This window comes from Callorhinus ursinus, unplaced genomic scaffold, assembly GCF_003265705.2.
Source record: "Callorhinus ursinus isolate GAN/ISIS: 27379988/994484 unplaced genomic scaffold, GSC_fseal_2.0 scaffold1, whole genome shotgun sequence".
NCBI lineage: Eukaryota > Metazoa > Chordata > Mammalia > Carnivora > Otariidae > Callorhinus > Callorhinus ursinus.
Window position 1 is genome coordinate 5,930,451 of NW_027397063.1, and position 11,818 is coordinate 5,942,268.

General features: G+C 46.8%; 1 protein-coding gene across 12 annotated transcripts in view; it reads left to right on the forward strand.

The window, feature by feature from the left end:
- TIAM1 (TIAM Rac1 associated GEF 1) overlaps positions 1-9,175 on the forward strand; it is a 370,474-nt gene extending 361,299 nt beyond the window's left edge. For all 12 annotated transcript variants that reach the window (XM_073891280.1, XM_073891258.1, XM_073891273.1 and 9 more), the window contains 3 exons: positions 471-558; positions 2,849-3,021; positions 6,613-9,175. In XM_073891280.1, coding sequence (XP_073747381.1) covers positions 471-558; positions 2,849-3,021; positions 6,613-7,082 — 731 coding nt within the window. In that variant the 3' untranslated portion in view covers positions 7,083-9,175. The remainder of the gene's footprint in view (positions 1-470; positions 559-2,848; positions 3,022-6,612) is intronic.
- Positions 9,176-11,818: the final 2,643 nt, after the last annotated feature.

Here is an 11,818-nt window from a genome sequence, read left to right on the forward strand (position 1 = left end):
GAGTGGGTACCCCGGGGGTGCCGAGAAAGCAGAACCCTGTTTGTCCAGGGCACTAGGCCTGGTCACTCGCAGGGCGGGCTCCCGCCACAGACATGAGGACCCGCCTCTCTAGCACTGGCCTGATGGAATCTGGCTTTACAACTCGTTACTCAGCTGAAATGGTTCCGCCAAACAGGCTGTGCCTCGAAAGGGGGCGGTTCTGGAATCAATATGATGGACTGATTGCCCTTCTAGACCATTGAGCAGGAGATTTCAGCAACTGGAAATTTTCCAAGTGTTCTTTTCCTTCACACCCATTAAGGCTTTCCCTTTGTCTCTTTAAGATGACAAGGATGGCAGCGAAGCACCTTTGGCCTTCGGAGGCTCTGCACTCTGGAATCTTAGAGCAAGGCGTAGAAAATGCTTTTGTAAAAATGCAAATAAATCTCTTTGAGACACACCCTAATTCGTTCTTGTTTTAATTTGTCTAGATGCAGAAGCAAACGCTGTGTGTGAAATTGTCCATGTGAAATCTGAATCTGAAGGGAGGCCGGAGAGGGTCTTCCATCTGTGCTGCAGGTAAGCCTGGGGCCGGAAGGGATGTGACTCCTCGATGCCCCTCCCCGCTCTGGCGTCTGCACGTCAGCCTGTGCGTCCCCAGACGCCACATGCTTTTTCTTGCACATTTCAGAAATGAGCTAACACTTACTAAATAACACTAATTGGGGGGCACCTGGGTGGCTCAGTCAGTTAGGCATCTGCCTTCGGCTCGGGTCCTCATCTCAGAGTCCTGGCATCGGGCCCCGTGTCAGGCTCACTGCTCAGTGGGGAGTCGGCTTCTCCTTCTGCCCCTCCCCCCCACTCATGCTTGCTCTCTCTCTCTCTTTCTCTCTCTCTCTCAAATAAATAAATAAAATGTTTAAAAATAAATAACACTAATTGGACACGTTAAACTGGTTTTATCAGAACATAGACAATAACCTCATTAACTTCCTATCTTTCTAAAAGGAAGTAGGAATTTTCTTGTGTATGTAATGTTCAAATGAAGGCTTTCTTCCCATAGTTACATTTGATTAGAAGTAGATTAGAAGGACGTGGCTGTCTTGTACTGTTTTGTTTTGGTGTCTAGATGCATTGTTTATACTGTGGCATCTCTGAGGTGAGGCAGGTGGAGAACCAGCTGGGACGAGGTGAGGGGGTGCAGGCGCTCCCCGGGTCCTGGTCATGTAGAGAGATTTCGCATAGGGAGGTTGCCACAAGTTGCTCAGGTTCACCTACAGATCTCAGGAGGGAGCTGGACTTAGAAGGGCTTCTACTTATTTCTTCTTGTTCTTTTCCTGACCCCCTTGTCCTTCCCTCTCCTCCTCCTCCTCCATGAGACTTGAAGACCTTTTTCAAAGGCAGCCAGTTCTCCCTCTCTTTGTTTTTTTGCCTAAAAAATGTCAAAATGAATGGTCCCAATGGCCAGTGTTCTGGTATATTTTGTTTGACATATGATCTATACTCAGGCTTTAAGCTAATCATGGGTACTTAGTGATTTACTCAGTACTTCCCCAGTACCCCACACCCTGGGTAGTAATATGCTGTAATTTCCCTACAAAGAAATCTGGCAGAGTTGGGGTGCCTGGGTGGCTCAGTTGGTTAAGCGTCTGCCTTCGGCTCAGGTCATGATCCTGAGGTCCTGGGATCGAGCCCCGCATCGGGCTCCCTGCTCAGCGGGGAGTCTGCTTCTCCCTCTGCCCCTCCCTCTGCTTGTGCACACGCGTTCTCTCTCTGTCTCTCACAAATCTTTTTAAAAAAAAAAAAAGATCTGACAGAATCAATGTTGTTGTGATTATTAGCAATATTTTTTCATGTTATTGCTAGCATCGTAAGAAGGCACATTAACCAAGCATGAACTATGCTAAGCCCCTTACATGCATTATTTCATTTAGCCAGACTGAGGTACATTCTTCCGTTTTACGTATGGGGAGCCAAGGCTCTTGGAGGGTACTTTGCCTAAAATATCATAGCAAATGATCACTGAGTTCACACTCAGGTAGGTTTGACTTCAAAGCCCCTGTTTGTGTATCTGCATCACCTCTCTGTGTTGAGTGAGAAATCAGTAAAGGGCAGAATGTGGGAGGCCCCTGGGACTAGAATTGACATTTTTTTTCAAAGGATCCACCTGTGGTTTGGGCGCCATCTTTACCATTTGTGGTTTTGTTGGTAAGGTCCCTGGGGTCTGGTGAGCCTGCTCCTAGAGATGCAATATTTGTCATTAATAAGGAATACCAGGTGACACTTACCTGGGTGAAAATGCAGAGAACCTAATGAGAAAAATGACTCTTACACAGCAAGTACTTTTTTACTGTGGGAATTAGGACTTGGGAAGATTGTCCGGTTCTCTGCAATGTAGCGTTAACTTGTTGAAATGTGTCATGGGAGTAGTTGATATTTAACAGAAGGCCGGCTCAAGAGGGAACTAAGGATGTTGGTTGGGACATCAGACTTCGGGTGCTCTGCGGAGCTGAGAATCCTGTGGTTCAGTTGCCTGCAAAAGCATTTTAGAATGAAAGGCTTTGCCGTTAAGTATCCAGAGCAGAATCTGGCAACGTCTGGGTGCAGGATCAATCTGTTCATTAATGGGCTGTCTGTCCCACATTAGCTGCAGGAGATGGATCACAAAGCGTAAAGGGAAAGAAGAATGTATTCTCTATCACCAGCGATGAAAACATGGCTCAGCCTAGAAACTGGAGTTGTGGCCTCAGTCTTTATAACCTTTGGCCCTTGGGGATGTTTGTTGGGCTGCACCCGAGAATATTAGAAGTTCCCCATGTGTTAAGTACTTTTCCCCCTAACACGTGTCAATCTTCTTTTCTTTTCATAGCTCTCCAGAGAGCAGGAAAGATTTCCTGAAGGCTGTGCATTCAATCCTGCGTGATAAGCACAGAAGACAGCTCCTCAAAACCGAAAGCCTTCCCTCATCCCAGCAATATGTACCTTTTGGAGGAAAAAGATTGTGTGCGCTCAAAGGGGCCAGGCCAGCCATGAGCAGGGCAGGTACTGTGGGAATTCCGACGTTCAAGATCCCCGTCACCCCCGCTCCACTGTAGGACTCCAGTGAGCTTGACGTTTTTATTGAGCAAGAATTAGACGTGGCCTTGTGGGGGCTAACGTTGGAGCACAGCTCTTCCCTGGTGTGAGCTTCCTTGCCCTTGCCTGCTTCCCAGCAGCTCCCTGGGGGTCCACCCTTCCGTTTACTCCGCTTGCCCTCCCTCCAGCTTCCCTTTGCCGCCCTCCTCCTTTTGGCTGGGGACTCCTCTCTCATTCGCCAAGCCAGGAAGTGAGCGCATTCTCTTTCTGGAGGGGCTCTCCCAGCCTGCTTGTGGAATGAGAGTCGCTACTTTGCATGCCAGCCAGCTATTCTAGCCAAAAGCAGTGTGTCATGTCTCAGCAAGGTCATGGCCCACCATTCTGAGAACATGGTGGCCCTGTAATCTGGAAACACGGCAATGCCTGTTCTCAGTAAGGAGTCCATGTTTGGTGGACCAGATGACACATCAGTTTTTTACCCTTGCCTTACGCCTGCAACTTTAGTTTTAGCTTCAGTGTTAGTTTGGGGAAGCCTTGAGCTGCTCTTGGTAAAGAGGAATGTAGAGCTTAAATGGTCCCAGAGTAAATAGTCTTTTAGGACTAGAATTGTCACTGTGGAGCAGGGAGGAAGGAAGACCTATGCTACCATCTATAAACAGCAGTAAAATATATCTAGGAAGAAGGATGTTTTCATGATGTAGATATATTAATGACATCAAGATATTAACACTTTTATCACTCCTTTCTTAAGAGGCAGCCCCGAATTTGTCAGGGAAGATTCCAATAAAAGAGCCTTCCTTTGCATTTGTCAAAAGGTTCGGACCTTTGTCTCGATGACCTTTCCGCCTATTTTCAATTGTGGCGAAGAGGCATGGATAAATTAATTGGGAATGGTTGGAGGTTTTCGCAGACATAGCCTACAAAGCTTGACATGGGATATTACATTCTCTAAGCTCTTGAGTTGGACTAATGTTGGGGGTTAGTTATCTTGAATCTATTCTCCAATCAGTTGATAAGTGTTTATTGAAAACCTGGTGCAGTGAACCCCCAGTGTTCTGTTGGGTTCTCCAAGGTACCTTAAGAGTCTTGCATACCTCTGTATCCACAATTTCTCATGGAGTCTTCATGTTAAGAAAGCTTTGCGGATCCCTTTTGTAAGCTCACAGCAGAGCATTTCTCCTGAGACTTGTCTCACCTAATCCTTTTACTTGCCAGGGGATGCTTATGACCCACCTGTCATGGGCCAGGTTTTGATTGTTATTCAAGGGACTTCAGTTCAGAGCTGCATTTACTTTGAAACCTCAGCCACTGTAGTCTGTAGGACCTCAGAAGTTTTCCTGCTGAGACCCATTTGGAAAGAAAACAAAACCAACCCACACCTTACACTGTCATGAAAACCAAGAGAAACCCTCCATGTCAGCCTGTTGGCTTTGGCTAATTGAAAGATTTTCTGCCCGATGGCTCATTTTCAGCTGTTCTGCTTTTGAAATTCCTCACTATCATCAGGATCTTCACGTTGGATAATTTTAAAGATGGTGCTTGAGGGGGTCAGCTAGCCCTAAGCTTGTCAGTTTTAACAATGCACTGGGAATACTCAAATCAGAGATTGTCTCCCTGAGCCCCAGGAGGCTGGCTGGCCTCTTACGTATCCTTTTAATAAAGGATAAATACTCATGCTTCATTATGCATTGTCATGAATACCCAGGTAGTTTATTTCTCTGTTCTTTTGGAAAAGGGGAGTAAAGCCAAATATCCTGCCTCAGTACTCAAGTCTGAAAGTACTGTATGTCTGCCAGTAACTCAATTAAAAACTTTTTTTGTTTCAACATTTTCTTATGAAAAATTTCAGATACAGTACAACAGCTGAAAGAATGATACACTGACAGAACCTACCATCTATTCTTATAATTGATCTTTTTCTGTATTTTCCTTATCACATGATCTATCCATCTATCCTCCATCAACTCATCGTTAGTTTTGACACATTTCAAAAATACAGACATCAACACATTTTACCCCTAAATACTTTAGCATGCAGGTCATTGGCAAATATTTCCAAGAGCCCGGTTTTGAACTGAGGTAGTTCTAGTGAGGTGATTGGAGAGAGCCAGTCTCCACTACAGGGTGTTGGGGTAAAACTAACCAGGACATCTGCTTCCTCCCAGTGGAGGAGACACGGTGGGTGGGTTGTTTTTTTTTCTTTTTTCCATTTTTTTCTGGAAACCTTTTTTCGGTTCCCCTCCTTGATTAAGAGGGATGTCCATTTGTTCTGTATTTTATGATTATAGAACACCTCGGAACCATAATGGGAACACAGGGGTCTGAGGCAGAGGATGGCCCACTCACTGGCCTGCGACCTGCTGTGTTTGGTAGTCACTGGGGATAGTCCTCTCGCTTCTAAAGCAGCACTGAAGCAGTTTAGTGGTTTTGAGGGCTTAGGTTTCAGGAACGCTGCTCCTAATTGGTGTCTAGGCTCTCCCCCTCCATTGGAAAGCCCACGTTGCATTTCACCTGCTCAGGTCTCACGCAGTAGCCACTTGACTAGCGAGGGGCAGCATTTCCCCACGTGCGTGTGTGTGTGTGTGTGTGTGTGTGTGTGTGTGTGTGTGTGTGAATGTTCACTTGCCTGACTGGGTGGCGTCTTGTGTGTTTGTCTAGAATAATTCTGGCTTCACAGAAGGCAGTACGGTGAATGAATGAATTCTGAGATTTGTTTTCTCTTGTTAGTCACTTCCTAGAGCACTTGGAGGATCAATGGCATGGGTGTCATATATTATTTATTTCTCATGCCACTCAGGCACCGATATTTTAATTGCTTTGTAGGAGAGAAATCGGTGATACACAGAACGTAGTCAGCCGGGGGCTACAGCTCCCATTTGCGTAGCTTCCCAGTGGATGTGGGGCTTCGGCAGAACCAGGGCAGGGCGGCCACTGGAGACTTGGTATGTCCGAGAGTAGCTCTGCCCTAGGCTCTGTGTGAGGGACGCCACGCCCTTAACTAACTGCAGATCCTCCAGAAACGGTACGTTTGGTTTCCCAGAAAGCAGTATAGCTTGGCCCAGTGCTTCTGCCTCCTTGGCACATCATGGTGGTGTCTACCAAGACAGTGGAACTCTAGAAGCATCCCCCACCCTTACTGAAGACCCATTCCAGCTAAATGTCCCTGGGACAGCCCTTCGGGATCCCCAGAGCTCTGTGCTATGCGACAGTGTCAGGGTTGAGGGCACTAACTAATCCCAAGGTCGGTGGTCTCCTTGGGTGCAGCACAGGACAGAGAAGTGGATTGTTTCAGAGGGAGGTGAACCCCCTTTTCCCGATAACCAACACCCCTCCCTGTGTCCCTCTGTCCGTCCCCCCTTTGCCCTTCGGTCAGTTGCTATAACATCCTCCAAGTCCAGACATCCATGTGGAGTAAAATCTGGACTTTAAGCCCCGAACGACAGCAAGGCACTAAATAAATCCCATGTAGTTTTTCCTTTCTTTGCTTTCCTGTCTGGATTGTCATCGCATGTAAAGCATGTGGGGGTTTGATTTTTATATTTTTGTGTGTGTGTGCAGTGTCCGCCCCAAGCAAGTCTCTTGGGAGAAGGAGGCGGCGCCTGGCTCGAAACAGGTTTACCATTGACTCTGATGCCGTCTCTACCAGCAGCCCGGAGAAAGAGTCCCAGCAGCCCCCCGGTGGCGGGGACACTGACCGGTGGGTGGAGGAACAGTTTGATCTTGCTCAGTACGAAGAGCAGGAGGACATCAAGGAGACAGACATCCTCAGTGACGATGATGAGTTCTGCGAGTCCGTGAAGGGCGCCGCAGTGGACACAGAGCTCCGGGAGCAGCTACAGGCTGCCTCCATCAGTCAGCGGGAGAGAGGCCGGAGAGCCCTGGATAGTCACGCGTCCCGCATGACGCAGCTCAAGAAGCAAGCCGCCCTCTCGGGCATCAATGGAGGCCTGGAGAGCCCGGGTGAGGAAGTCATTTGGGTTAGGCGTGAAGACTTTGCCCCGTCCAGGAAACTGAACACAGAGATCTGACTGTCCCTCTCCCCGCTAGAGAGTGTGTGTAGATACTGCACCCCGCCCCCGCCGCCCTGCCCTCCCTCTGCCCCCCCTCCTGTCCCCCTCCTGTCCCCACGAGGAGGAGAATGTTCCCTTAGGTCGCACTCTTGCACACATGGTCTTGGCGGCTGACTATTTTTCCGAAGCCATGTAGCCACCCAACTTCGTCATTTCTAACGACATCGGGAAGAATTGTTCAGAATCCCAAATAAGCTCGAGTCCTATCTTCTGTATATTACTAAGGGCTTTTATTTATTTCTCAACTAATCAGGGCTGGAAGAATTAAAAAATTGAAAAAAAAAAAAAAAAAGATCCTACAGCACTGGAAAGCGAGTGACCCCCAGGAGTTTAAAGTATGTACAACAGATTAGTTGAAGGGATAGTGCACACAAAAATAATAATAATAATAATAATAAAAGTCACTCTGTCTGAAATCAGTCCAGAAGCCATCTCTTAGTTGGGGAAACCACCTTCAAACACAAAATGCCACAAAGCAACTGTACAGCCTAACAGTGTTCTTATTCCTTTCCCTCTTCAATGTCTGAGAATATCTGTGTATTTTAAGAATGTGTGAGGAGATGGTGGAGATGTATGTTTTGATGAGCCATTGGTTTGTTTTTTTTTTTTTTTTTCTTTCCTCTCTCTCTTCTGTTTTGGTCTATGGCTGGTCTTACTCCATGTCCGTGTCGGAAGTTCTAGTTTTGCATAGAAGTGTAAAGATGCCAAACTCTTTGAGAGGAGATCCAAATTTATCACTTGAAAAAAAAAACACTATTTTTTGTATTTTACCTGAGATGCAGGGGCACAAACAGATGAGAATTTTACAGTCTTAGTGTAACTGAGTCTAAAAAAAATGAGGATTTTACCTTTTACAGAGAGAGTGAGGCATGGTGATTTATATTTATATACGAAAGGCCAACAAGATGCTTAGGAGAAACTTTTTTTCCAAGAAGAAGATTTCTTTTTGTTTTCTTTGTTTGGTTTTGGTTTTGGTTTGTTTTTTATTTTTATTTTTTTTTAATGTTTGACTCTGTCTGAGATGGGAGTTTGGCTGGATTAAACATGACACCCGATGGGCGTGTGTGTGTCTGTTGCACATGGCGGGGGAGGGGAGGCTCCTCCTCAAGGGGTTGCCATGGTGATCATTGGTTTTCCCATCAAAGTTGCATCTTCATCCATCCATAGAGTACCTATCCCTTCCCTGACGGTCCATACCAAACCTCTTAACAGGACAGCCTCTTCAAAAACATCCCTTGTGTTTCATACTTTCTACATGCCAGCGAAACAGGGTAAACATGCTAAAAAGCTAACATTCTAAACAGATTTCCAAATAGGAAGAACAAAAACAAGTTAAAGCACTTTCGATTTTTTTTAAACGGTTTATAGCTTTTTTTTTTTCCTTCTTCCCGTTTCACAATGTCCACTTCCTAAGAAGGGTTTAAATAATATGAAAACTTTCTTTTTGGGGAAAATATCTATTTGGTGTTTGACACATCAGTAGGTACTTTAAAGACCTGAATTTTATAGTAGCTTTAGGAATTATATTTTATAAAAATCAGTTATGACTTTATATTTCCAGACAATAGAGAGTTCAGAACATCATGCTCCTATGCCCCTGCTTGCTTTACCCGCTTCCCCACCCTATATCCCTCCCCTTTTTGGGTTTCCAGGGCTTTGAGCTTGATCTTTTGAAAGTTTTATTCTATTAAATTTTTGCTATATCTTCTGATTTTCTTAAAAAGCTCTAGAATGGTTTCTATACCCTTTGTACCACTGCATTGTTCCATATCACCTCCAGTTCGATTGTGTCCGGATGGAAAAGTGAAGCAGAGGCTTCTGATAAAGTCACACTTACTAATCCCAGTGCAACAGTTCCGTCTGAAAAATGCTGGAAAGTCAGGTGCTTGGAGAGGGTGCCATTGTCTCTTGTACATAAGGTCATGACGTGTCTATGTCAAAAGTTCTTATATATTTCTTTTATAAGCTGAAAGAAGGTCTATTTTTATGTTTTTAGGTCTACGAATGGAACGTTGTAAATGCCTGTCAAACAATAAAAATACTGAAAAGTATCTGGACAGTCCTGTGCCTTTTTGGGCGGGAGGATGGATATGGACTGTTGGCGGGAAGGAGTTCTGTGAGAGGAAATTCTTGGGAATGCCCGTTTTTCTCTCTCTCTCTCTAAATAATTATGAGCATCAAGGGAAAGCTGACTTGGTAGAGCTTAAAGGTCTTTTGATTGATATTTTCCAAATCGAGGTATAATTGACCTATACTATTACGTTAGTTTCAGGTGGACGACATAATAATTCGGTATTTGTATATATTGCAAAAGGGCCACCACAGTAATCCACTGAACATCTGTCCCCGCACAGAGCTATAAATGTTTTTTTTTTCTTGTGATGAGAAACTTCAAAGTCCACTCTCCTAGCTACTTTCAAATATGCAGTATGACGTTTTCACCGTAGTCTCCATGATGTAAGTTACTTCCCCAGGACTTTTCATTTTGTAACTGGAAATTGGTACCTTTTGCCCCTTTGGACCCATTTTGTCCGGTCTCCCATCTCTGGCAACCACTGGTCTGTTCTCTGTGTCCGTGGGCTTGGTTTTTGTTGGTTTTGGTTGGGGGGAGTTGTTTTTAGATTCCCCATATAAGTGAGGTCGTGTGGTATCTTTTTCTGTCTGTAGAGCTTGAATTTTTTTCAAAGATTTTCTTTATTTATTTGAGAGAGAGAGAGAGAGAGCCGAAGTGGGGTGCGGGGAGAGGAAGGGGCAGAGGGAGAAGGAGAAGCAGGGAGCCCGATGAGGAACTCGATCCCGGGACCCCGAGATCTTGACTTGAGCCAAGGGCAGATGCTTCAGCTGACTGAGCCACCCAGGCGCCCCAACCTTGAAGTTTTAACCAAAAAATAAATAAATAAGACAATTGCTCCGCATCTTGAACTTTTTTTTTTTAAGATTGATTTATTTTTAGAGGGAAAGAGTGAGCAGGGGGAGGGGCAGAGGGAGAAGGAGAGAGAATCTCAACCAGACTCCCTGCTGAGTGCAGAGCCCAGCGCGGGGCTCAATCCCACAATCCGGAGATCATGACCTGAGCCAAAAATCAGGAGTTGGATACTTAACCGACTGAGCCACCCGGGCGCCCCAGCATCTTGGTCTTTTGATTTGAAGACTAGGAAATAGCACAATTCCGTATCGATATCCACACTGAGCACTTTCCCAGTCTCCTGCCCCCTCCCGGAGGGGCAGGCTGAGGGGTGCCTGGGGAAGTACTGGGGCAGAGTGAGTGCAGAGCTTAGACTGGCCTGGGTGGGTGAGCTCCTGAGCCCGCAATCTGCCACCACATTTTGTCACTGGGGGTTTTGCTGTCTGGGTCTTCCACAGAATCACAAGAAAAGTAAACGCGGCCTTGGACATCCCCTTCCCTTTCAGAGTCTTCATCTTACCGTTCCTCAGTCCCTTATGAACCTTACCCAATCAGAGTTTACCCCGCCGACACCTGCCCTCCAGGCGAACACGCTTTCTCCTGCCTGCCTTGTGTGAACTAGAATACTTCCCACAGGAGCAGGTGAGGACCTGCTCTGCAGTGTGGTTTGTGGATCAGCTGTGTTGGCCCTGAACCATGCGAGCCCGGGAGAAGCACAGAAACTACCCCACCCAGACGTACTGAACCAGGACGTGCATTTTAACAAATCCCCGGTTGATCCCTATGCGGGTTCAAGTTTGGGAAGTGTTGGTTGGGCTATATCCAAACATTTTGATGTTGAATAATGATTTGAAGCACATCGTGCTTCTTAAAGTATATTCAGGCTCTGCTCTAGCCCTCAGTTTTTTTTGAAAGTTCGAATTCCACCCCATAGCTTTCTTTTTCTTTTTTTAAAGATTTTACTTATTTATTAGAGAGAGAGAGCACACAGGCAGGGGGAGCAGGCCCCCCGCTGAGCAGGGAGCCCAATGCCGGGCTCGATCCCAGGATCGAGGGGGACCCTGGGACCTGGGACCATGACCTGAGCCGAAGGCAGATGCTTAACCCGCTGCGCCACCCAGGTGCCCCAGAAACATTTCTCTCTGTACCCGTTGTATTCCTTTTAGGGGATGACTGAAGCCAGCCCGGCGCTTGATGGGATTAGTCTAACAGTTTGCACGTGGTAGTGGTGAGATTGGAGTTTGGGCTGCTCTCCTGTCCAATCTCTGAGGCTAGCAGCGTGGAGCCGGAGAGCGCTCCAAGTCAGGTACACAGACATAACCATGCCTTTTTCACCCTTAGTTTCTTTCTCAGGCTCCTATCCTGCCGGGCTGGCAGGAAACACCCTCAGTTCCCTGCTCTCTCCAGCCCTCCAGCCACGGAGGAGGTGATGATGGCCGTGACGTCTGTCCTTGCCCACAGGCTTTTTCACGTTTGGTGGCGGACGGACTGGTGTTTCCGTTAGCCCGACTCTGGTTCCCCGCACAGGGCACCTCTGCAAGCAGGGCCCCCCCAGCATTTTGTGTCTGGCTGGGATGTTGCCCAAGCTCTTCCCACTTAAGTGGATATGCCTTAATGCTTGTGTGTGGGGTTATGGGGGGTTGAGGCTGTGGCAGTGCTGTGGGGCTGGAGGGGCTATGTGCGGGTGTGTGTGTGTGGGTGAGGCTATGTGTGTGTGGCAGGGGTGTGGGGCTGTGTGGGAGGTGGGGGGTAGGTCTATGTGTGGGGAGCTCTGTGGAGCGGTGGGGGG